Source organism: Hippoglossus stenolepis, chromosome 6 (assembly GCF_022539355.2).
Source record: "Hippoglossus stenolepis isolate QCI-W04-F060 chromosome 6, HSTE1.2, whole genome shotgun sequence".
Classification (NCBI taxonomy): Eukaryota; Metazoa; Chordata; class Actinopteri; order Pleuronectiformes; family Pleuronectidae; genus Hippoglossus; species Hippoglossus stenolepis.
In genome coordinates this window covers 17818818-17846373 of record NC_061488.1, presented here as the reverse complement: position 1 = coordinate 17846373, position 27556 = coordinate 17818818, and the positions used below count along the sequence as shown (strand labels likewise).

At 44.8% G+C, this 27556-nt stretch overlaps 1 protein-coding gene across 3 annotated transcripts in view; it reads right to left on the bottom strand.

Moving 5' to 3' along the window:
• LOC118111243 overlaps window positions 1–27556 on the bottom strand; it is a 47636-nt gene that overhangs the window by 14849 nt on the left and 5231 nt on the right. For all 3 annotated transcript variants that reach the window (XM_035159673.2, XM_035159672.2, XM_035159675.2), the window contains 8 exons: window positions 25745–25849; window positions 21638–21742; window positions 19145–19249; window positions 15039–15143; window positions 12554–12658; window positions 8470–8574; window positions 4358–4462; window positions 253–357 (listed from right to left, as the gene is read on the bottom strand). In XM_035159673.2, coding sequence (XP_035015564.2) covers window positions 253–357; window positions 4358–4462; window positions 8470–8574; window positions 12554–12658; window positions 15039–15143; window positions 19145–19249; window positions 21638–21742; window positions 25745–25849 — 840 coding nt within the window. The remainder of the gene's footprint in view (window positions 1–252; window positions 358–4357; window positions 4463–8469; window positions 8575–12553; window positions 12659–15038; window positions 15144–19144; window positions 19250–21637; window positions 21743–25744; window positions 25850–27556) is intronic.

Genomic DNA, 27556 nt, shown 5'->3' with positions numbered 1-27556 from the left:
CTGTCATCACCCAGTCTCGTGCTGTGGCCAGCAATCAAACTGAGCTTCTGCTGGAGCACTTAGGTGGCAGTTCGCCCTCCCTGACACGCGCGATGGTTCTTGCTCTGGTGTTGTGCTCACAAGTCCAGCCCTGCCCTGTGCCACACTCCCAGGGAGGGCTTTGTGCCTGAGCCAAGCTTCTGCCTGTTTGACTGCCTCTGTCGCCCTCCACTTCCTCCCTGTCCTAATTATTTATTACCAAATTTATCTCACCTTTGTTGTTTGTCACTGAAGTTGATAAGTTTGCCCATGGAGCTGTCACTTTTCACAGAAACATGGCTGGGTTCAGAAGAGACTGATCCTTCTTCGTCAGAAAACCTTTAACACAAATGGTAGAAATGTTTTTACAATGACAGACATTAACAGCCAAATCATTTAGAGCTCCAATATCTCAATTACAGTCAATGTATATGCACCAGTGTACGTCATTCTGCACAGTCAAGCTCAAACATCCAAGTCACCCTCCACTTCCTCCCTGTCCTCATTATGATTCCTGCACCAGCCACTCTGGAATCCATCGATCCAGCATATTGCAGGAAGTCTGATCTTGTTTGCGGTTTCCAAACAGTGCTATGCTGCTCAGGCTCCATGGCAAGCCCAGCCATCTGCGCAGGTTGCTGCTCACAATGCGCTCAAAACCTTCAACAATGGTCATTGGGATTCATATATGAGCAGAGGCCATATGATTCTTGGGAGGATACCGTGTTGGTAGACCCAGGCCTTGAACTTTTCAGGGAGTCCAGACCTGTCCCCAGTTCTTAACCATCCTCCCAGGTCGGCACTGGTGGCCTTGATGGATTCAGTGTCCTTCAGGCTGCAGTTGAAGACCTTCCCAAGGCTCTTCACTGTTTCTTCTGTGACGGATGGTATGTGGACCTCTCCCACCCTGAAGCTGAACTTGTCTGTGACTTTCCCTCTTTTCAGAAACAAGGGACGGGACTATGCAGGTTTGAAACTCATGCGTCCCCATGACATGAGCTTCTCCAACCCATGAAGGATCCACCGGGCTCCTGGCACTGATGATGATGTCACCGTCAGGTCATCCATGAAGGCTCTGATAGGTGGCTGCCTCACTCCGGATTTGCTAAAGGGGCCGGCACTCTGGTTCTGCTGACTTAACCAGCATGCTCATTGCCAGCGCAAAGAGGGTAACGGAGATGGTACAACCAGTGATTATTCCCACTTGCAGTTGGTGCCAGTCCGATGTCACTTGGCCTGAGGAGACGCTCAACCTGAACTCACTGTAGTATCCCAGTATGAGGTCTTTAACCTTCTGGGGTATATGATGTCTCTCCAGTGCAACCTCGACCAACTTGTGGGGTATTGACCCATATGCGTTGGTAAGGTCAGGCAACAGTAAAGCCAGATCTCATTTGCCCTCTTTCGCCTCTCTGATGATCTGCGTCACCACGCCTGTGTGTTCTAGGCAACCAGGGACGCGAGGTATACCTCCCTTCTGTACCGATGTATCAATGTAGTTGTTGCCCAACAGAAAGTCGAAAAGTCTCCTGGTCACAACGCTGAAGAAGATCTTGCTCTCTACGCTGAGAAAGGAGATGATTCAGAACTGATCAATGTTTTCTAACAGCTCTTCTTTTGGGATGAATACCCCCTCAGCATATATCCATGGCTGGGCAATCTTCCCTCTTCTCCAGATCACCTTCAGGGCCCTCCAAAGACAATGCTGCAGCTTCGGACAGTTCTAATAGTACCTGCATGGTACTCCACTCGGTCCAGGTGCTAAGATGGATGTAGCTCTCCTCACCACTTCTTACACTTTACTCAGACAGGGCTCTTAAAGATTAAAATCTGTTGTTGGGTCTGTTTGTGTTATCAGAGCGTTATATAAACCCAGTTGTTGGTCTCTCCTGTTGCCACTGTAGGTGCTCTTGAGGTGGTTGTTTGTGACTTCTGTGGAGCAGGTCAAGCGACCCATTCTTTTCTGGCCCGGGAGCAGCTTAGTCAGCTTGAATAGGTTTGCACAATCCCAAATCACTCAACTGCGATGCTCACTATGATAGTGGCCATGGTTCTCAGCCACTGTTCCATGTCCCCCTTGATAATTCCTTCCAAGATGCGATCCACATTTTCATCAAATTGCTGCCATACTGCTCTTTTTATGGACTGGGGCCATTGGATCCTTGGTTTGGCCACTGGAGCACAGGGCAGCCACTGTAGATGGTGATTGGTGGCTCTGTGCATTGCCGGTGGCTGGTGTCGAGGGCTCTGGTAGGCTGTGCACAGCTGAATGCAAATGGAGCTGCCTATTGAGTGCTGGCTCGCACTATATACAGTGGATATAAAAAGTCTACACACCGCTGTTAAAATGCCATGTTTTTGTGATGTCAAAAAATGAGACCAAGATAAATCATATCAGAATTTTTCCACCATTAATGTGACCTATAACGTGAACAATTCAATTGAAAAACAAACTGAAATATTTTAGGGGGAAAAATTAAAAATTAAAAAATAAAATAATGCGTTTGCATAAGTGTGCACACCCTCTTATAACTGGGGATGTGGCTGTGTTCAGAATTAACCAATCACATTCAAACTCATGTTAAATAGTAATCAGTACACTCCTGCCATCATTTAAAGTGACTCTGAATAATCCCAAATAAAGTTCAGCTGTTCTAGTAGGATTTTCCGGACATTTTCTGAGTTGAATCTTACAGCAAAAGCCATGGTCCACAGAGAGCTTCCTAAGCATCAGAGGGATCTCATTGTTGAAAAGTATCAGTCAGGAGAAGGGTACAAAATAATTTCCAAGGCATTAGATATACCATGGAACACAATGAAGAGAGCCATCATCAAGTGGAGAAAATATGGCACAACAGTGACATTACCAAGAACTGGACGTCCCTCCAAAATTGATGAAAAGACGAGAAGAAAACTGGTCAGGGAGGCTTTCAAGAGGCCTACAGCAACATTAAAGGAGCTGCAGGAATTTCTGGCAAGTACTGGCTGTGTACTACATGTGACAACAATCTCCCGTATTCTTCATATGTTTGGGCTATGGGGTAGGGTGGCAAGATGGAAGCCTTTTCTTACGAAGTAAACATCCAAGCCCGGCTAAATTTTGCAAAAGCATACATGAAGTCTCCCAAAAGCATGTGGGGAAATGTGTTATGGTCTGATGAAACCAAGGTTGAACTTTTTGGCCATAATTCCAAAAGGTATGTTTGGTGCAAAAACAACACTGCACATCACCCAAAGAACACCATACCCACAGTGAAGCATGGTGGTGGCAGCATCATGCTTTGGGGCTGTTTTTCAGCTGGAACCGGGCCGTTCGTCAAGGTTGAGGGAATTATGAACAGTTCCAAATACCAGTCAATTTTGGCACAAAACCTTCAGGCTTCTTAAAAGCTGAAGATGAAGAGGAATTTCACCTTTCAGCATGACAATGACCCAAAGCATACATCCAAATCAACAAAGCATGGCTTCACCAGAAGAAGATTCATGTTTTGGAATGGCCCAGCCAGAGCCCAGACCTGAATCCAATCGAACATCTGTGGGGTGATCTGAAGAGGGCTGTGTACAGGAGATGCCCTCGCAATCTGACAGATTTGGAGCGCTTTTGCAAAGAAGAGTGGGCAAATATTGCCAAGTCAAGATGTGCCATGCTAATAGATTCCTACCCAAAAAGACTGAGTGCTGTAATAGAATCAAAAGGTGCTTCAACAAAGTATTAGTTTAAGGGTGTGCACACTTATGCAACCAGGTTATTGTAAGTTTTTTATTTTTTATGTTTCCCTAAAAGATTTCAATTTGTTTTCAATTGAATTGTTCACGTTATAGGTCACATTAAAGGTGGAAAAAGTTCGCAAATGATTTATCTTTGTCTCATTTTTACATCACAAAAACCTGGGATTTTAACAGGGTGTATATACTTTTCATATCCACTGTATATATATACACACACTTTATATACTTTATTTGTCACAGCAAAGTTAGAAGAGTTTGTTAAATCTGACATGTCATGTTTGTACGAACTAACCATACCATCAAATGTATGAGAAATTTAGGAAAAGAATAAATTTTTCTTGCATGAAGTCCATTGTTTTTTCTACCTTGGCTCAGGCTACATCCACACTACTATGTTTTAGTCATAAGGCTTGACTGTGTTATACCTGCCATCTATATAAAACTGAATATCAAGCACCTAAAACGGACAACTTTGGAAATGCAGCTTATGGTTTGAAAAAGGACAGACAGAAAGGGAGATGTAAGTAAACAATGAAGCAGTCACCCAAACTCTTTGTGACTTATCCAATCAAACTGTACCACAGCCCTGGCATTACCAACATTATCTCACCTTTGTTGTTTGTCACTGAAGTTGATAAGTTTGCCCATGGAGCTGTCACTTTTCACAGAAACATGGCTGTGTTCAGAAGAGACTGATCCTTCTTCGTCAGAAAACCTTTAACACAAATGGTAGAAATGTTTTTACAATGACAAACATTAACAGCCAAATCATTTAGAGCTCCAATATCTCAATTACAGTCAATGTATATGCACCAGTGTACGTCATTCTGCACAGTCAAGCTCAAACATCCAAGTCACCCTCCACTTCCTCCCTGTCCTCATTATGATTCCTGCACCAGCCACTCTGGAATCCATCGATCCAGCATATTGCAGGAAGTCTGATCTTGTTTGCGGTTTCCAAACAGTGCTATGCTGCTCAGGCTCCATGGCAAGCCCAGCCATCTGCGCAGGTTGCTGCTCATAATGCGCTCAAAACCTTCAACAATGGTCATTGGGATTCATATATGAGCAGAGGCCAGACGATTCTTGGGAGGATACCGTGTTGGTAGACCCAGGCCTTGAACTTTTCAGGGAGTCCAGACCTGTCCCCAGTTCTTAACCATCCTCCCAGGTCGGCACTGGTGGCCTTGATGGATTCAGTGTCCTTCAGGCTGCAGTTGAAGACCTTCCCAAGGCTCTTCACTGTTTCTTCTGTGACGGATGGTATGTGGACCTCTCCCACCCTGAAGCTGAACTTGTCTGTGACTTTCCCTCTTTTCAGAAACAAGGGACGGGACTATGCAGGTTTGAAACTCATGCGTCCCCATGACATGAGCTTCTCCAACCCATGAAGGATCCACCGGCTCCTGGCACTGATGATGATGTCACCGTCAGGTCATCCATGAAGGCTCTGATAGGTGGCTGCCTCACTCCAGATTTGCTAAAGGGGCCGGCACTCTGGTTCTGCTGACTTAACCAGCATGCTCATTGCCAGCGCAAAGAGGGTAACGGAGATGGTACAACCAGTGATTATTCCCACTTGCAGTTGGTGCCAGTCCGATGTCACTTGGCCTGAGGAGACGCTCAACCTGAACTCACTGTAGTATCCCAGTATGAGGTCTTTAACCTTCTGGGGTATATGATGTCTCTCCAGTGCAACCTCGACCAACTTGTGGGGTATTGACCCATATGCGTTGGTAAGGTCAGGCAACAGTAAAGCCAGATCTCATTTGCCCTCTTTCGCCTCTCTGATGATCTGCGTCACCACGCCTGTGTGTTCTAGGCAACCAGGGACGCGAGGTATACCTCCCTTCTGTACCGATGTATCAATGTAGTTGTTGCCCAACAGAAAGTCGAAAAGTCTCCTGGTCACAACGCTGAAGAAGATCTTGCTCTCTAAGCTGAGAAAGGAGATGATTCAGAACTGATCAATGTTTTCTAACAGCTCTTCTTTTGGGATGAATACCCCCTCAGCATATATCCATGGCTGGGCAATCTTCCCTCTCCTCCAGATCACCTTCAGGGCCCTCCAAAGACAATGCTGCAGCTTCGGACAGTTCTAATAGTACCTGCATGGTACTCCACTCGGTCCAGGTGCTAAGATGGATGTAGCTCTCCTCACCACTTCTTACACTTTACTCAGACAGGGCTTTTAAAGATTAAAATCTGTTGTTGGGTCTGTTTGTGTTATCAGAGCGTTATATAAACCCAGTTGTTGGTCTCTCCTGTTGCCACTGTAGGTGCTCTTGAGGTGGTTGTTTGTGACTTCTGTGGAGCAGGTCAAGCGACCCATTCTTTTCTGGCCCGGGAGCAGCTTAGTCAGCTTGAATAGGTTTGCACAATCCCAAATCACTCAACTGCGATGCTCACTATGATAGTGGCCATGGTTCTCAGCCACTGTTCCATGTCCACCTTGATAATTCCTTCCAAGATGCGATCCACATTTTCATCAAATTGCTGCCATACTGCTCTTTTTATGGACTGGGGCCATTGGATCCTTGGTTTGGCCACTGGAGCACAGGGCAGCCACTGTAGATGGTGATTGGTGGCTCTGTGCATTGCCGGTGGCTGGTGTCGAGGGCTCTGGTAGGCTGTGCACAGCTGAATGCAAATGGAGCTGCCTATTGAGTGCTGGCTCGCACTATATACAGTGGATATAAAAGTCTACACACCGCTGTTAAAATGCCATGTTTTGTGATGTCAAAAATGAGACCAAGATAAATCATATCAGAACTTTTTCCACCATTAATGTGACCTATAACGTGAACAATTCAATTGAAAAACAAACTGAAATATTTTAGGGGAAAATTAAAAATTAAAAAATAAAATAATGCGTTTGCATAAGTGTGCACACCCTCTTATAACTGGGGATGTGGCTGTGTTCAGAATTAACCAATCACATTCAAACTCATGTTAAATAGTAATCAGTACACTCCTGCCATCATTTAAAGTGACTCTGAATAATCCCAAATAAAGTTCAGCTGTTCTAGTAGGATTTTCCGGACATTTTCTGAGTTGAATCTTACAGCAAAAGCCATGGTCCACAGAGAGCTTCCTAAGCATCAGAGGATCTCATTGTTGAAAAGTATCAGTCAGAGAAGGGTACAAAAGAATTTCCAAGGCATTAGATATACCATGGAACACAATGAAGAGAGCCATCATCAAGTGGAGAAAATATGGCACAACAGTGACATTACCAAGAACTGGACGTCCCTCCAAAATTGATGAAAAGACGAGAAGAAAACTGGTCAGGAGGCTTTCAAGAGGCCTACAGCAACATTAAAGGAGCTGCAGGAATTTCTGGCAAGTACTGGCTGTGTACTACATGTGACAACAATCTCCCGTATTCTTCATATGTTTGGGCTATGGGGTAGGGTGGCAAGATGGAAGCCTTTTCTACGAAGTAAACATCCAAGCCCGGCTAAATTTTGCAAAAGCATACATGAAGTCTCCCAAAAGCATGTGGGGAAATGTGTTATGGTCTGATGAAACCAAGGTTGAACTTTTGGCCATAATTCCAAAAGGTATGTTTGGTGCAAAAACAACAACACTGCACATCACCCAAAGAACACCATACCCACAGTGAAGCATGGTGGTGGCAGCATCATGCTTTGGGGCTGTTTTTCTTCAGCTGGAACCGGGGCCGTTCGTCAAGGTTGAGGGAATTATGAACAGTTCCAAATACCAGTCAATTTTGGCACAAAACCTTCAGGCTTCCGTTAGAAAGCTGAAGATGAAGAGGAATTTCACCTTTCAGCATGACAATGACCCAAAGCATACATCCAAATCAACAAAAGCATGGCTTCACCAGAAGAAGATTCATGTTTTGGAATGGCCCAGCCAGAGCCCAGACCTGAATCCAATCGAACATCTGTGGGGTGATCTGAAGAGGGCTGTGTACAGGAGATGCCCTCGCAATCTGACAGATTTGGAGCGCTTTTGCAAAGAAGAGTGGGCAAATATTGCCAAGTCAAGATGTGCCATGCTAATAGATTCCTACCCAAAAAGACTGAGTGCTGTAATAGAATCAAAAGGTGCTTCAACAAAGTATTAGTTTAAGGGTGTGCACACTTATGCAACCAGGTTATTGTAAGTTTTTTATTTTTTATGTTTCCCCCTAAAAGATTTCAATTTGTTTTTCAATTGAATTGTTCACGTTATAGGTCACATTAAAGGTGGAAAAAGTTCGCAAATGATTTATCTTTGTCTCATTTTTTTACATCACAAAAACCTGGGATTTTAACAGGGGTGTATATACTTTTCATATCCACTGTATATATATACACACACTTTATATACTTTATTTGTCACAGCAAAGTTAGAAGAGTTTGTTAAATCTGACATGTCATGTTTGTACGAACTAACCATACCATCAAATGTATGAGAAATTTAGGAAAAGAATAAATTTTTCTTGCATGAAGTCCATTGTTTTTTCTACCTTGGCTCAGGCTACATCCACACTACTATGTTTTAGTCATAAGGCTTGACTGTGTTATACCTGCCATCTATATAAAACTGAATATCAAGCACCTAAAACGGACAACTTTGGAAATGCAGCTTATGGTTTGAAAAAGGACAGACAGAAAGGGAGATGTAAGTAAACAATGAAGCAGTCACCCAAACTCTTTGTGACTTATCCAATCAAACTGTACCACAGCCCTGGCATTACCAACATTATCTCACCTTTGTTGTTTGTCACTGAAGTTGATAAGTTTGCCCATGGAGCTGTCACTTTTCACAGAAACATGGCTGGGTTCAGAAGAGACTGATCCTTCTTCGTCAGAAAACCTTTAACACAAATGGTAGAAATGTTTTACAATGACAGACATTAACAGCCAAATCATTTAGAGCTCCAATATCTCAATTACAGTCAATGTATATGCACCAGTGTACGTCATTCTGCACAGTCAAGCTCAAACATCCAAGTCACCCTCCACTTCCTCCCTGTCCTCATTATGATTCCTGCACCAGCCACTCTGGAATCGATCGATCCAGCATATTGCAGGAAGTCTGATCTTGTTTGCGGTTTCCAAACAGTGCTATGCTGCTCAGGCTCCATGGCAAGCCCAGCCATCTGCGCAGGTTGCTGCTCATAATGCGCTCAAAACCTTCAACAATGGTCATTGGGATTCATATATAGAGCAGAGGCCAGACGATTCTTGGGAGGATACCGTGTTGGTAGACCCAGGCCTTGAACTTTTCAGGAGTCCAGACCTGTCCCCAGTTCTTAACCATCCTCCCAGGTCGGCACTGGTGGCCTTGATGGATTCAGTGTCCTTCAGGCTGCAGTTGAAGACCTTCCCAAGGCTCTTCACTGTTTCTTCTGTGACGGATGGTATGTGGACCTCTCCCACCCTGAAGCTGAACTTGTCTGTGACTTTCCTCTTTTCAGAAACAAGGGACGGGACTATGCAGGTTTGAAACTCATGCGTCCCCATGACATGAGCTTCTCCAACCCATGAAGGATCCACCGGGCTCCTGGCACTGATGATGATGTCACCGTCAGGTCATCCATGAAGGTTTGTGATAGGTGGCTGCCTCACTCCGGATTTGCTAAAGGGGCGCACTCTGGTTCTGCTGACTTAACCAGCATGCTCATTGCCAGCGCAAAGAGGGTAACGGAGATGGTGCAACCAGTGATTATTCCCACTTGCAGTTGGTGCCAGTCCGATGTCACTTGGCCTGAGGAGACGCTCAACCTGAACTCACTGTAGTATCCCAGTATGAGGTCTTTAACCTTCTGGGGTATATGATGTCTCTCCAGTGCAACCTCGACCAACTTGTGGGGTATTGACCCATATGCGTTGGTAAGGTCAGGCAACAGTAAAGCCAGATCTCATTTGCCCTCTTTCGCCTCTCTGATGATCTGCGTCACCACGCCTGTGTGTTCGAGGCAACCAGGACGCGAGGTATACCTCCCTTCTGTACCGATGTATCAATGTAGTTGTTGCCCAACAGAAAGTCGAAAAGTCTCCTGGTCACAACGCTGAAGAAGATCTTGCTCTCTACGCTGAGAAAGAGATGATTCAGAACTGATCAATGTTTTCTAACAGCTCTTCTTTTGGGATGAATACCCCTCAGCAAATATCCATGGCTGGGCAATCTTCCCTCTCCTCCAGATCACCTTCAGGGCCCTCCAAAGACAATGCTGCAGCTTGGACAGTTCTAATAGTACCTGCATGGTACTCCACTCGGTCCAGGTGCTAAGATGGATGTAGCTCTCCTCACCACTTCTTACACTTTACTCAGACAGGGCTCTTAAAGATTAAAATCTGTTGTTGGGTCTGTTTGTGTTATCAGAGCGTTATATAAACCCAGTTGTTGGTCTCTCCTGTTGCCACTGTAGGTGCTCTTGAGGTGGTTGTTTGTGACTTCTGTGGAGCAGGTCAAGCGACCCATTCTTTTCTGGCCGGGAGCAGCTTAGTCAGCTTGAATAGGTTTGCACAATCCCAAATCACTCAACTGCGATGCTCACTATGATAGTGGCCATGGTTCTCAGCCACTGTTCCATGTCCCCCTTTGATAATTCCTTCCAAGATGCGATCCACATTTTCATCAAATTGCTGCCATACTGCTCTTTTTATGGACTGGGGCCATTGGATCCTTGGTTTGGCCACTGAAGCACAGGGCAGCCACTGTAGATGGTGATTGGTGGCTCTGTGCATTGCTGGTGGCTGGTGTCGAGGGCTCTGGTAGGCTATGCACAGCTGAATGCAAATGGAGCTGCCTATTGAGTGCTGGCTCGCACTATATACAGTGGATATAAAAAGTCTACACACCGCTGTTAAAATGCCATGTTTTTGTGATGTCAAAAATGAGACCAAGATAAATCATATCAGAACTTTTCCACCATTAATGTGACCTATAACGTGAACAATTCAATTGAAAAACAAACTGAAATATTTTAGGGAAAAATTAAAAATTAAAAATAAAATAATGCGTTTGCATAAGTGTGCACACCCTCTTATAACTGGGGATGTGGCTGTGTTCAGAATTAACCAATCACATTCAAACTCATGTTAAATAGTAATCAGTACACTCCTGCCATCATTTAAAGTGACTCTGAATAATCCCAAATAAAGTTCAGCTGTTCTAGTAGGATTTTCCGACATTTTCTGAGTTGAATCTTACAGCAAAAGCCATGGTCCACAGAGAGCTTCCTAAGCATCAGAGGATCTCATTGTTGAAAAGTATCAGTCAGGAGAAGGGTACAAAAGAATTTCCAAGGCATTAGATATACCATGGAACACAATGAAGAGAGCCATCATCAAGTGGAGAAAATATGGCACAACAGTGACATTACCAAGAACTGGACGTCCCTCCAAAATTGATGAAAAGACGAGAAGAAAACTGGTCAGGAGGCTTTCAAGAGGCCTACAGCAACATTAAAGGAGCTGCAGGAATTTCTGGCAAGTACTGGCTGTGTACTACATGTGACAACAATCTCCCGTATTCTTCATATGTTTGGGCTATGGGGTAGGGTGGCAAGATGGAAGCCTTTTCTTACGAAGTAAACATCCAAGCCCGCTAAATTTTGCAAAAGCATACATGAAGTCTCCCAAAAGCATGTGGGGAAATGTGTTATGGTCTGATGAAACCAAGGTTGAACTTTTTGGCCATAATTCCAAAGGTATGTTTGGTGCAAAAACAACACTGCACATCACCCAAAGAACACCATACCCACAGTGAAGCATGGTGGTGGCAGCATCATGCTTTGGGGCTGTTTTTCTTCAGCTGGAACCGGGCCGTCGTTAAGGTTGAGGGAATTATGAACAGTTCCAAATACCAGTCAATTTTGGCACAAAACCTTCAGGCTTCCGTTAGAAAGCTGAAGATGAAGAGGAATTTCACCTTTCAGCATGACAACGACCCAAAGCATACATCCAAATCAACAAAAGCATGGCTTCACCAGAAGAAGATTCATGTTTTGGAATGGCCCAGCCAGAGCCCAGACCTGAATCCAATCGAACATCTGTGGGGTGATCTGAAGAGGGCTGTGTACAGGAGATGCCCTCGCAATCTGACAGATTTGGAGCGCTTTAGAAGAGATAGGCAAATATTGCCAAGTCAAGATGTGCCATGCTAATAGATTCCTACCCAAAAAGACTGAGTGCTGTAATAGAATCAAAAGGTGCTTCAACAAAGTATTAGTTTAAGGGTGTGCACACTTATGCAACCAGGTTATTGTAAGTTTTTATTTTTATGTTTCCCCAAAAGATTTCAATTTGTTTTTCAATTGAATTGTTCACGTTATAGGTCACATTAAAGGTGGAAAAAGTTCGTAAATGATTTATCTTTGTCTCATTTTTTACATCACAAAACCTGGGATTTTAACAGGGGTGTATATACTTTTATATCCACTGTATATATATACACACACTTTATATACTTTATTTGTCACAGCAAAGTTAGAAGAGTTTGTTAAATCTGACATGTCATGTTTGTACGAACTAACCATACCATCAAATGTATGAGAAATTTAGGAAAAGAATACATTTTTCTTGCATGAAGTCCATTGTTTTTCCTACCTTGGCTCAGGCTACATCCACACTACTATATGTCATAAGGCTTGACTGTGTTATACCTGCCCTTAATAAAACTGAATATCAAGCACCTAAAACGGACAACTTTGGAAATGCAGCTTATGGTTTGAAAAAGACAGACAGACAGAAGGAGATGTAAGTAAACAATGAAGCAGTCACCCAAACTCTTTGTGACTTATCCAATCAAACTGTACCACAGCCTGGCATTACCAACATTATCTCACCTTTGTTGTTTGTCACTGAAGTTGATAAGTTTGCCCATGGAGCTGTCACTTTTCACAGAAACATGGCTGGGTTCAGAAGAGACTGATCCTTCTTCGTCAGAAAACCTTTAACACAAATGGTAGAAATGTTTTTACAATGACAGACATTAACAGCCAAATCATTTAGAGCTCCAATATCTCAATTACAGTCAATGTATATGCACCAGTGTACGTCATTCTGCACAGTCAAGCTCAAACATCCAAGTCACCCTCCACTACCTCCCTGTCCTCATTATGATTCCTGCACCAGCCACTCTGGAATCGATCGATCCAGCATATTGCAGGAAGTCTGATCTTGTTTGGGGTTTCCAAACAGTGCTATGCTGCTCAGGCTCCATGGCAAGCCCAGCCATCTGCGCAGGTTGCTGCTCATAATGCGCTCAAAACCTTCAACAATGGTCATTGGGATTCATATATGAGCAGAGGCCAGACGATTCTTGGGAGGATACCGTGTTGGTAGACCCAGGCCTTGAACTTTTCAGGGAGTCCAGACCTGTCCCCAGTTCTTAACCATCCTCCCAGGTCGGCACTGGTGGCCTTGATGGATTCAGTGTCCTTCAGGCTGCAGTTGAAGACCTTCTCAAGGCTCTTCACTGTTTCTTCTGTGACGGATGGTATGTTGACCTCTCCCACCCTGAAGCTGAACTTGTCTGTGACTTTCCCTCTTTTCAGAAACAAGGGACGGGACTATGCAGGTTTGAAACTCATGCGTGCCCATGACATGAGCTTCTCCAACCCATGAAGGATCCACCGGGCTCCTGGCACTGATGATGATGTCACCGTCAGGTCATCCATGAAGGCTCTGATAGGTGGCTGCCTCACTCCGTGTGCTAAGGGGCCGGCACTCTGGTTCTGCTGACTTAACCAGCATGCTCATTGCCAGCGCAAAGAGGGTAACGGAGATGGTGCAACCAGTGATTATTCCCACTTGCAGTTGGTGCCAGTCCGATGTCACTTGGCCTGAGAGACGCTCAACCTGAACTCACTGTAGTATCCCAGTATGAGGTCTTTAACCTTCTGGGGTATATGATGTCTCTCCAGTGCAACCTCGACCAACTTGTGGGGTATTGACCCATATGCGGTGGGGGTCAGGCAACAGTAAAGCCAGATCTCATTTGCCCTCTTTCGCCTCTCTGATGATCTGCGTCACCACGCCTGTGTGTTCTAGGCAACCAGGACGCGAGGTATACCTCCCTTCTGTACCGATGTATCAATGTAGTTGTTGCCCAACAGAAAGTCGAAAAGTCTCCTGGTCACAAGCTGAAGAAGATCTTGCTCTCTACGCGGAAAGGAGATGATTCAGAACTGATCAATGTTTTCTAACAGCTCTTCTTTTGGGATGAATACCCCCTCAGCATATATCCATGGCTGGGCAATCTTCCCTCTCCTCCAGATCACCTTCAGGGCCCTCCAAAGACAATGCTGCAGCTTCGGACAGTTCTAATAGTACCTGCATGGTACTCACCTGTCCAGGTGCTAAGATGGATGTAGCTCTCCTCACCACTTCTTACACTTTACTCAGACAGGGCTCTTAAAGATTAAAATCTGTTGTTGGGTCTGTTTGTGTTATCAGAGCGTTATATAAACCCAGTTGTTGGTCTCTCCTGTTGCCACTGTAGGTGCTCTTGAGGTGGTTGTTTGTGACTTCTGTGGAGCAGGTCAAGCGACCCATTCTTTTCTGGCCGGGAGCAGCTTAGTCAGCTTGAATAGGTTTGCACAATCCCAAATCACTCAACTGCGATGCTCACTATGATAGTGGCCATGGTTCTCAGCCACTGTTCCATGTCCCCTTGATAATTCCTTCCAAGATGCGATCCACATTTTCATCAAATTGCTGCCATACTGCTCTTTTTATGGACTGGGGCCATTGGATCCTTGGTTTGGCCACTGGAGCACAGGGCAGCCACTGTAGATGGTGATTGGTGGCTCTGTGCATTGCCGGTGGCTGGTGTCGAGGGCTCTGGTAGGCTGTGCACAGCTGAATGCAAATGGAGCTGCCTATTGAGTGCTGGCTCTATATATATATATATACATATATATATATATACATATACACACTATATACACTTTATTTGTCACAGCAAGTTAGAAGAGTTTGTTAAATCTGACATGTCATGTTTGTTCGAACTAACTACATCAAATGTATGAGAAATTTAGGAAAAGAATACATTTTTCTTGCATGAAGTCCATTGTTTTCCTACCTTGGCTCAGGCTACATCCACACTACTATGTTTTAGTCATAAGGCTTGACTGTGTTATACCTGCCATCTATATAAAACTGAATATCAAGCACCTAAAACGGACAACTTTGGAAATGCAGCTTATGGTTTGAAAAAGGACAGACAGAAAGGGAGATGTAAGTAAACAATGAAGCAGTCACCCAAACTCTTTGTGACTTATCCAATCAAACTGTACCACAGCCCTGGCATTACCAACATTATCTCACCTTTGTTGTTTGTCACTGAAGTTGATAAGTTTGCCCATGGAGCTGTCACTTTTCACAGAAACATGGCTGGGTTCAGAAGAGACTGATCCTTCTTCGTCAGAAAACCTTTAACACAAATGGTAGAAATGTTTTTACAATGACAGACATTAACAGCCAAATCATTTAGAGCTCCAATATCTCAATTACAGTCAATGTATATGCACCAGTGTACGTCATTCTGCACAGTCAAGCTCAAACATCCAAGTCACCCTCCACTTCCTCCCTGTCCTCATTATGATTCCTGCACCAGCCACTCTGGAATCCATCGATCCAGCATATTGCAGGAAGTCTGATCTTGTTTGCGGTTTCCAAACAGTGCTATGCTGCTCAGGCTCCGTGGCAAGCCCAGCCATCTGCGCAGGTTGCTGCTCACAATGCGCTCAAAACCTTCAACAATGGTCATTGGGATTCATATATGAGCAGAGGCCAGACGATTCTTGGGAGGATCCCGTGTTGGTAGACCCAGGCCTTGAACTTTCAGGGAGTCCAGACCTGTCCCCAGTTCTTAACCATCCTCCCAGGTCGGCACTGGTGGCCTTGATGGATTCAGTGTCCTTCAGGCTGCAGTTGAAGACCTTCCCAAGGCTCTTCACTGTTTCTTCTGTGACGGATGGTATGTGGACCTCTCCCACCCTGAAGCTGAACTTGTCTGTGACTTTCCCTCTTTTCAGAAACAAGGGACGGGACTATGCAGGTTTGAAACTCATGCGTGCCCATGACATGAGCTTCTCCAACCCATGAAGGATCCACCGGGCTCCTGGCACTGATGATGATGTCACCGTCAGGTCATCCATGAAGGCTCTGATAGGTGGCTGCCTCACTCCGGATTTGCTAAAGGGGCCCCGGCACTCTGGTTCTGCTGACTTAACCAGCATGCTCATTGCCAGCGCAAAGAGGGTAACGGAGATGGTGCAACCAGTGATTATTCCCACTTGCAGTTGGTGCCAGTCTGATGTCACTTGGCCTGAGGAGACCCTCAACCTGAACTCACTGTAGTATCCCAGTATGAGGTCTTTCACCTTCTGGGGTATATGATGTCTCTCCAGTGCAACCTCGACCAACTTGTGGGGTATTGACCCATATGCGTTGGTAAGGTCAGGCAACATTAAAGCCAGATCTCATTTGCCCTCTTTCGCCTCTCTGATGAGCTGCGTCACCACGCCTGTGTGTTCTAGGCAACCAGGGACGCGAGGTATACCTCCCTTCTGTACCGATGTATCAATGTAGTTGTTGCCCAACAGAAAGTCGAAAAGTCTCCTGGCCACAACGCTGAAGAAGATCTTGCTCTCTACGCTGAGAAAGGAGATGATTCAGAACTGATCAATGTTTTCTAACAGCTCTTCTTTTGGGATGAATACCCCCTCAGCATATATCCATGGCTGGGCAATCTTCCCTCTCTCCAGATCACCTTCAGGGCCCTCCAAAGACAATGCTGCAGCTTTGGACAGTTCTAATAGTACCTGCATGGTACTCCACTCGGTCCAGGTGCTAAGATGGATGTAGCTCTCCTCACCACTTCTTACACTTTACTCAGACAGGGCTCTTAAAGATTAAAATCTGTTGTTGGGTCTGTTTGTGTTATCAGAGCGTTATATAAACCCAGTTGTTGGTCTCTCCTGTTGCCACTGTAGGTGCTCTTGAGGTGGTTGTTTGTGACTTCTGTGGAGCAGGTCAAGCGACCCATTCTTTTCTGGCCGGGAGCAGCTTAGTCAGCTTGAATAGGTTTGCACAATCCCAAATCACTCAACTGCGATGCTCACTATGATAGTGGCCATGGTTCTCAGCCACTGTTCCATGTCCCCTTGATAATTCCTTCCAAGATGCGATCCACATTTTCATCAAATTGCTGCCATACTGCTCTTTTTATGGACTGGGGCCATTGGATCCTTGGTTTGGCCACTGGAGCACAGGGCAGCCACTGTAGATGGTGATTGGTGGCTCTGTGCATTGCCGGTGGCTGGTGTCGAGGGCTCTGGTAGGCTGTGCACAGCTGAATGCAAATGGAGCTGCCTATTGAGTGCTGGCTCGCACTATATACAGTGGATATAAAAGTCTACACACCGCTGTTAAAATGCCATGTTTTTGTGATGTCAAAAATGAGACCAAGATAAATCATATCAGAACTTTTCCACCATTAATGTGACCTATAACGTGAACAATTCAATTGAAAAACAAACTGAAATATTTTAGGGGAAAAATTAAAAATTAAAAATAAAATAATGCGGTTGCATAAGTGTGCACACCCTCTTATAACTGGGGATGTGGCTGTGTTCAGAATTAACCAATCACATTCAAACTCATGTTAAATAGTAATCAGTACACTCCTGCCATCATTTAAAGTGACTCTGAATAATCCCAAATAAAGTTCAGCTGTTCTAGTAGGATTTTCCGGACATTTTCTGAGTTGAATCTTACAGCAAAAGCCATGGTCCACAGAGAGCTTCCTAAGCATCAGAGGGATCTCATTGTTGAAAAGTATCAGTCAGGAGAAGGGTACAAAATAATTTCCAAGGCATTAGATATACCATGGAACACAATGAAGAGAGCCATCATCAAGTGGAGAAAATATGGCACAACAGTGACATTACCAAGAACTGGACGTCCCTCCAAAATTGATGAAAAGACGAGAAGAAAACTGGTCAGGGAGGCTTTCAAGAGGCCTACAGCAACATTAAAGGAGCTGCAGGAATTTCTGGCAAGTACTGGCTGTGTACTACATGTGACAACAATCTCCCGTATTCTTCATATGTTTGGGCTATGGGGTAGGGTGGCAAGATGGAAGCCTTTTCTTACGAAGTAAACATCCAAGCCCGGCTAAATTTTGCAAAAGCATACATGAAGTCTCCCAAAAGCATGTGGGGAAATGTGTTATGGTCTGATGAAACCAAGGTTGAACTTTTTGGCCATAATTCCAAAAGGTATGTTTGGTGCAAAAACAACACTGCACATCACCCAAAGAACACCATACCCACAGTGAAGCATGGTGGTGGCAGCATCATGCTTTGGGGCTGTTTTTCTTCAGCTGGAACCGGGGCCGTTCGTCAAGGTTGAGGGAATTATGAACAGTTCCAAATACCAGTCAATTTTGGCACAAAACCTTCAGGCTTCCGTTAGAAAGCTGAAGATGAAGAGGAATTTCACCTTTCAGCATGACAACGACCCAAAGCATACATCCAAATCAACAAAAGCATGGCTTCACCAGAAGAAGATTCATGTTTTGGAATGGCCCAGCCAGAGCCCAGACCTGAATCCAATCGAACATCTGTGGGGTGATCTGAAGAGGGCTGTGTACAGGAGATGCCCTCGCAATCTGACAGATTTGGAGCGCTTTTGCAAAGAAGAGTGGGCAAATATTGCCAAGTCAAGATGTGCCATGCTAATAGATTCCTACCCAAAAAGACTGAGTGCTGTAATAGAATCAAAAGGTGCTTCAACAAAGTATTAGTTTAAGGGTGTGCACACTTATGCAACCAGGTTATTGTAAGTTTTTATTTTTATGTTTCCCCTAAAAGATTTCAATTTGTTTTTCAATTGAATTGTTCACGTTATAGGTCACATTAAAGGTGGAAAAAGTTCGCAAATGATTTATCTTTGTCTCATTTTTACATCACAAAAACCTGGGATTTTAACAGGGTGTATATACTTTTTATATCCACTGTATATATATACACACACTTTATATACTTTATTTGTCACAGCAAAGTTAGAAGAGTTTGTTAAATCTGACATGTCATGTTTGTACTGAACTAACCATACCATCAAATGTATGAGAAATTTAGGAAAAGAATACATTTTTCTTGCATGAAGTCCATTGTTTTCCTACCTTGGCTCAGGCTACATCCACACTACTATGTTTTAGTCATAAGGCTTGACTGTGTTATACCTGCCATCTATATAAAACTGAATATCAAGCACCTAAAACGGACAACTTTGGAAATGCAGCTTATGGTTTGAAAAGGACAGACAGAAAGGGAGATGTAAGTAAACAATGAAGCAGTCACCCAAACTCTTTGTGACTTATCCAATCAAACTGTACCACAGCCCTGGCATTACCAACATTATCTCACCTTTGTTGTTTGTCACTGAAGTTGATAAGTTTGCCCATGGAGCTGTCACTTTTCACAGAAACATGGCTGGGTTCAGAAGAGACTGATCCTTCTTCGTCAGAAAACCTTTAACACAAATGGTAGAAATGTTTTTACAATGACAGACATTAACAGCCAAATCATTTAGAGCTCCAATATCTCAATTACAGTCAATGTATATGCACCAGTGTACGTCATTCTGCACAGTCAAGCTCAAACATCCAAGTCACCCTCCACTACCTCCCTGTCCTCATTATGATTCCTGCACCAGCCACTCTGGAATCGATCGATCCAGCATATTGCAGGAAGTCTGATCTTGTTTGCGGTTTCCAAACAGTGCTATGCTGCTCAGGCTCCATGGCAAGCCCAGCCATCTGCGCAGGTTGCTGCTCATAATGCGCTCAAAACCTTCAACAATGGTCATTGGGATTCATATATGAGCAGAGGCCAGACGATTCTTGGGAGGATACCGTGTTGGTAGACCCAGGCCTTGAACTTTTCAGGGAGTCCAGACCTGTCCCCAGTTCTTAACCATCCTCCCAGGTCGGCACTGGTGGCCTTGATGGATTCAGTGTCCTTCAGGCTGCAGTTGAAGACCTTCCCAAGGCTCTTCACTGTTTCTTCTGTGACGGATGGTATGTGGACCTCTCCCACCCTGAAGCTGAACTTGTCTGTGACTTTCCCTCTTTTCAGAAACAAGGGACGGACTATGCAGGTTTGAAACTCATGCGTCCCCATGACATGAGCTTCTCCAACCCATGAAGGATCCACCGGGCTCCTGGCACTGATGATGATGTCACCGTCAGGTCATCCATGAAGGCTCTGATAGGTGGCTGCCTCACTCCGGATTTGCTAAAGGGGCCGCACTCTGGTTCTGCTGACTTAACCAGCATGCTCATTGCCAGCGCAAAGAGGGTAACGGAGATGGTACAACCAGTGATTATTCCCACTTGCAGTTGGTGCCAGTCCGATGTCACTTGGCCTGAGGAGACGCTCAACCTGAACTCACTGTAGTATCCCAGTATGAGGTCTTTAACCTTCTGGGGTATATGATGTCTCTCCAGTGCAACCTCGACCAACTTGTGGGGTATTGACCCATGCGTTGGTAAGGTCAGGCAACAGTAAAGCCAGATCTCATTTGCCCTCTTTCGCCTCTCTGATGATCTGCGTCACCACGCCTGTGTGTTCTAGGCAACCAGGGACGCGAGGTATACCTCCCTTCTGTACCGATGTATCAATGTAGTTGTTGCCCAACAGAAAGTCGAAAAGTCTCCTGGTCACAACGCTGAAGAAGATCTTGCTCTCTACGCTGAGAAAGGAGATGATTCAGAACTGATCAATGTTTTCTAACAGCTCTTCTTTTGGGATGAATACCCCTCAGCATATATCCATGGCTGGGCAATCTTCCCTCTCCTCCAGATCACCTTCAGGGCCCTCCAAAGACAATGCTGCAGCTTCGGACAGTTCTAATAGTACCTGCATGGTACTCCACTCGGTCCAGGTGCTAAGATGGATGTAGCTCTCCTCACCACTTCTTACACTTTACTCAGACAGGGCTCTTAAAGATTAAAATCTGTTGTTGGGTCTGTTTGTGTTATCAGAGCGTTATATAAACCCAGTTGTTGGTCTCTCCTGTTGCCACTGTAGGTGCTCTTGAGGTGGTTGTTTGTGACTTCTGTGGAGCAGGTCAAGCGACCCATTCTTTTCTGGCCGGGAGCAGCTTAGTCAGCTTGAATAGGTTTGCACAATCCCAAATCACTCAACTGCGATGCTCACTATGATAGTGGCCATGGTTCTCAGCCACTGTTCCATGTCCCCCTTGATAATTCCTTCCAAGATGCGATCCACATTTTCATCAAATTGCTGCCATACTGCTCTTTTTATGGACTGGGGCCATTGGATCCTTGGTTTGGCCACTGGAGCACAGGGCAGCCACTGTAGATGGTGATTGGTGGCTCTGTGCATTGCCGGTGGCTGGTGTCGAGGGCTCTGGTAGGCTGTGCACAGCTGAATGCAAATGGAGCTGCCTATTGAGTGCTGGCTTCACTATATATATATATACATATATATATATATACATATACACACTATATACACTTTATTTGTCACAGCAAAGTTAGAAGAGTTTGTTAAATCTGACATGTCATGTTTGTTCGAACTAACTACATCAAATGTATGAGAAATTTAGGAAAAGAATACATTTTTCTTGCATGAAGTCCATTGTTTTCCTACCTTGGCTCAGGCTACATCCACACTACTATGTTTTAGTCATAAGGCTTGACTGTGTTATACCTGCCATCTATATAAAACTGAATATCAAGCACCTAAAACGGACAACTTTGGAAATGCAGCTTATGGTTTGAAAAGGACAGACAGAAAGGAGATGTAAGTAAACAATGAAGCAGTCACCCAAACTCTTTGTGACTTATCCAATCAAACTGTACCACAGCCCTGGCATTACCAACATTATCTCACCTTTGTTGTTTGTCACTGAAGTTGATAAGTTTGCCCATGGAGCTGTCACTTTTCACAGAAACATGGCTGGGTTCAGAAGAGACTGATCCTTCTTCGTCAGAAAACCTTTAACACAAATGGTAGAAATGTTTTTACAATGACAGACATTAACAGCCAAATCATTTAGAGCTCCAATATCTCAATTACAGTCAATGTATATGCACCAGTGTACGTCATTCTGCACAGTCAAGCTCAAACATCCAAGTCACCCTCCACTTCCTCTCTGTCCTCATTATGATTCCTGCACCAGCCACTCTGGAATCCATCGATCCAGCATATTGCAGGAAGTCTGATCTTGTTTGCGGTTTCCAAACAGTGCTATGCTGCTCAGGCTCCGTGGCAAGCCCAGCCATCTGCGCAGGTTGCTGCTCACAATGCGCTCAAAACCTTCAACAATGGTCATTGGGATTCATATATGAGCAGAGGCCAGACGATTCTTGGGAGGATCCCGTGTTGGTAGACCCAGGCCTTGAACTTTTCAGGGAGTCCAGACCTGTCCCCAGTTCTTAACCATCCTCCCAGGTCGGCACTGGTGGCCTTGATGAATTCAGTGACCTTCAGGCTGCAGTTGAAGACCTTCCCAAGGCTCTTCACTGTTTCTTCTGTGACGGATGGTATGTGGACCTCTCCACCCTGAAGCTGAACTTGTCTGTGACTTTCCCTCTTTTCAGAAACAAGGGACGGGACTATGCAGGTTTGAAACTCATGCGTCCCCATGACATGAGCTTCTCCAACCCATGAAGGATCCACCGGGCTCCTGGCACTGATGATGATGTCACCGTCAGGTCATCCATGAAGGCTCTGATAGGTGGCTGCCTCACTCCGGATTTGCTAAAGGGGCGGCACTCTGGTTCTGCTGACTTAACCAGCATGCTCATTGCCAGCGCAAAGAGGGTAACGGAGATGGTGCAACCAGTGATTATTCCCACTTGCAGTTGGTGCCAGTCTGATGTCACTTGGCCTGAGGAGACCCTCAACCTGAACTCACTGTAGTATCCCAGTATGAGGTCTTTCACCTTCTGGGGTATATGATGTCTCTCCAGTGCAACCTCGACCAACTTGTGGGGTATTGACACATATGCGTTGGTAAGGTCAGGCAACAGTAAAGCCAGATCTCATTTGCCCTCTTTCGCCTCTCTGATGATCTGCGTCACCACGCCTGTGTGTTCTAGGCAACCAGGACCGCGAGGTATACCTCCCTTCTGTACCGATGTATCAATGTAGTTGTTGCCCAACAGAAAGTCGAAAAGTCTCCTAGCCACAACGCTGAAGAAGATCTTGCTCTCTACGCTGAGAAAGGAGATGATTCAGAACTGATCAATGTTTTCTAACAGCTCTTCTTTTGGGATGAATACCCCTCAGCATATATCCATGGCTGGGCAATCTTCCCTCTCCTCCAGATCACCTTCAGGGCCCTCCAAAGACAATGCTGCAGCTTCGGACAGTTCTAATAGTACCTGCATGGTACTCCACTCGGTCCAGGTGCTAAGATGGATGTAGCTCTCCTCACCACTTCTTACACTTTACTCAGACAGGGCTCTTAAAGATTAAAATCTGTTGTTGGGTCTGTTTGTGTTATCAGAGCGTTATATAAACCCAGTTGTTGGTCTCTCCTGTTGCCACTGTAGGTGCTCTTGAGGTGGTTGTTTGTGACTTCTGTGGAGCAGGTCAAGCGACCCATTCTTTTCTGGCCCGGGAGCAGCTTAGTCAGCTTGAATAGGTTTGCACAATCCCAAATCACTCAACTGCGATGCTCACTATGATAGTGGCCATGGTTCTCAGCCACTGTTCCATGTCCCCCTTGATAATTCCTTCCAAGATGCGATCCACATTTTCATCAAATTGCTGCCATACTGCTCTTTTTATGGACTGGGGCCATTGGATCCTTGGTTTGGCCACTGGAGCACAGGGCAGCCACTGTAGATGGTGATTGGTGGCTCTGTGCATTGCCGGTGGCTGGTGTCGAGGGCTCTGGTAGGCTGTGCACAGCTGAATGCAAATGGAGCTGCCTATTGAGTGCTGGCTCGCACTATATACAGTGGATATAAAAAGTCTACACACCGCTGTTAAAATGCCATGTTTTTGTGATGTCAAAAAATGAGACCAAGATAAATCATATCAGAACTTTTTCCACCATTAATGTGACCTATAACGTGAACAATTCAATTGAAAAACAAACTGAAATATTTTAGGGGGAAAAATTAAAAATTAAAAAATAAAATAATGCGTTTGCATAAGTGTGCACACCCTCTTATAACTGGGGATGTGGCTGTGTTCAGAATTAACCAATCACATTCAAACTCATGTTAAATAGTAATCAGTACACTCCTGCCATCATTTAAAGTGACTCTGAATAATCCCAAATAAAGTTCAGCTGTTCTAGTAGGATTTTCCGGACATTTTCTGAGTTGAATCTTACAGCAAAAGCCATGGTCCACAGAGAGCTTCCTAAGCATCAGAGGGATCTCATTGTTGAAAAGTATCAGTCAGGAGAAGGGTACAAAAGAATTTCCAAGGCATTAGATATACCATGGAACACAATGAAGAGAGCCATCATCAAGTGGAGAAAATATGGCACAACAGTGACATTACCAAGAACTGGACGTCCCTCCAAAATTGATGAAAAGACGAGAAGAAAACTGGTCAGGAGGCTTTCAAGAGGCCTACAGCAACATTAAAGGAGCTGCAGGAATTTCTGGCAAGTACTGGCTGTGTACTACATGTGACAACAATCTCCTGTATTCTTCATATGTTTGGGCTATGGGGTAGGGTGGCAAGATGGAAGCCTTTTCTTACGAAGTAAACATCCAAGCCCGGGTAAATTTTGCAAAAGCATACATGAAGTCTCCCAAAAGCATGTGGGGAAATGTGTTATGGTCTGATGAAACCAAGGTTGAACTTTTGGCCATAATTCCAAAAGGTATGTTTGGTGCAAAACAACACTGCACATCACCCAAAGAACACCATACCCACAGTGAAGCATGGTGGTGGCAGCATCATGCTTTGGGGCTGTTTTTCTTCAGCTGGAACCGGGCCGTTTCACAAGGTTGAGGGAATTATGAACAGTTCCAAATACCAGTCAATTTTGGAACAAAACCTTCAGGCTTCCGTTAGAAAGCTGAAGATGAAGAGAATTTCACCTTTCAGCATGACAACGACCCAAAGCATACATCCAAATCAACAAAAGCATGGCTTCACCAGAAGAAGATTCATGTTTTGGAATGGCCCAGCCAGAGCCCAGACCTGAATCCAATCGAACATCTGTGGGGTGATCTGAAGAGGGCTGTGTACAGGAGATGCCCTCGCAATCTGACAGATTTGGAGCGCTTTTGCAAAGAAGAGTGGGCAAATATTGCCAAGTCAAGATGTGCCATGCTAATAGATTCCTACCCAAAAAGACTGAGTGCTGTAATAGAATCAAAGGTGCTTCAACAAAGTATTAGTTTAAGGGTGTGCACACTTATGCAACCAGGTTATTGTAAGTTTTTTATTTTATGTTTCCCCTAAAAGATTTCAATTTGTTTTCAATTGAATTGTTCACGTTATAGGTCACATTAAAGGTGGAAAAAGTTCGCAAATGATTTATCTTTGTCTCATTTTTTTACATCACAAAAACCTGGGATTTTAACAGGGGTGTATATACTTTTTATATCCACTGTATATATATACACACACTTTATATACTTTATTTGTCACAGCAAAGTTAGAAGAGTTTGTTAAATCTGACATGTCATGTTTGTACGAACTAACCATACCATCAAATGTATGAGAAATTTAGGAAAAGAATACATTTTTCTTGCATGAAGTCCATTGTTTTTCCTACCTTGGCTAAGGCTACATCCACACTACTATGTTTTAGTCATAAGGCTTGACTGTGTTATACCTGCCATCTATATAAAACTGAATATCAAGCACCTAAAACGGACAACTTTGGAAATGCAGCTTATGGTTTGAAAAAGGACAGACAGAAAGGGAGATGTAAGTAAACAATGAAGCAGTCACCCAAACTCTTTGTGACTTATCCAATCAAACTGTACCACAGCCCTGGCATTACCAACATTATCTCACCTTTGTTGTTTGTCACTGAAGTTGATAAGTTTGCCCATGGAGCTGTCACTTTTCACAGAAACATGGCTGGGTTCAGAAGAGACTGATCCTTCTTCGTCAGAAAACCTTTAACACAAATGGTAGAAATGTTTTTACAATGACAGACATTAACAGCCAAATCATTTAGAGCTCCAATATCTCAATTACAGTCAATGTATATGCACCAGTGTACGTCATTCTGCACAGTCAAGCTCAAACATCCAAGTCACCCTCCACTTCCTCCCTGTCCTCATTATGATTCCTGCACCAGCCACTCTGGAATCCATCGATCCAGCATATTGCAGGAAGTCTGATCTTGTTTGCGGTTTCCAAACAGTGCTATGCTGCTCAGGCTCCATGGCAAGCCCAGCCATCTGCGCAGGTTGCTGCTCATAATGCGCTCAAAACCTTCAACAATGGTCATTGGGATTCATATATGAGCAGAGGCCAGACGATTCTTGGGAGGATCCCGTGTTGGTAGACCCAGGCCTTGAACTTTTCAGGGAGTCCAGACCTGTCCCCAGTTCTTAACCATCCTCCCAGGTCGGCACTGGTGGCCTTGATGGATTCAGTGTCCTTCAGGCTGCAGTTGAAGACCTTCCCAAGGCTCTTCACTGTTTCTTCTGTGACGGATGGTATGTGGACCTCTCCCACCCTGAAGCTGAACTTGTCTGTGACTTTCCCTCTTTTCAGAAACAAGGGACGGGACTATGCAGGTTTGAAACTCATGCGTCCCCATGACATGAGCTTCTCCAACCCATGAAGGATCCACCGGGCTCCTGGCACTGATGATGATGTCACCGTCAGGTCATCCATGAAGGCTCTGATAGGTGGCTGCCTCACTCCGGATTTGCTAAAGGGGCCGGCACTCTGGTTCTGCTGACTTAACCAGCATGCTCATTGCCAGCGCAAAGAGGGTAACGGAGATGGTGCAACCAGTGATTATTCCCACTTGCAGTTGGTGCCAGTCCGATGTCACTTGGCCTGAGGAGACGCTCAACCTGAACTCACTGTAGTATCCCAGTATGAGGTCTTTAACCTTCTGGGGTATATGATGTCCTCCAGTGCAACCTCGACCAACTTGTGGGGTATTGACCCATATGCGTTGGTAAGGTCAGGCAACAGTAAAGCCAGATCTCATTTGCCCTCTTTCGCCTCTCTGATGATCTGCGTCACCACGCCTGTGTGTTCTAGGCAACCAGGGACGCGAGGTATACCTCCCTTCTGTACCGATGTATCAATGTAGTTGTTGCCCAACAGAAAGTCGAAAAGTCTCCTGGTCACAACGCTGAAGAAGATCTTGCTCCTACGCTGAGAAAGGAGATGATTCAGAACTGATCAATGTTTTCTAACAGCTCTTCTTTTGGGATGAATACCCCCTCAGCATATATCCATGGCTGGGCAATCTTCCCTCTCCTCCAGATCACCTTCAGGGCCCTCCAAAGACAATGCTGCAGCTTCGGACAGTTCTAATAGTACCTGCATGGTACTCCACTCGGTCCAGGTGCTAAGATGGATGTAGCTCTCCTCACCACTTCTTACACTTTACTCAGACAGGGCTCTTAAAGATTAAAATCTGTTGTTGGGTCTGTTTGTGTTATCAGAGCGTTATATAAACCCAGTTGTTGGTCTCTCCTGTTGCCACTGTAGGTGCTCTTGAGGTGGTTGTTTGTGACTTCTGTGGAGCAGGTCAAGCGACCCATTCTTTTCTGGCCCGGGAGCAGCTTAGTCAGCTTGAATAGGTTTGCACAATCCCAAATCACTCAACTGCGATGCTCACTATGATAGTGGCCA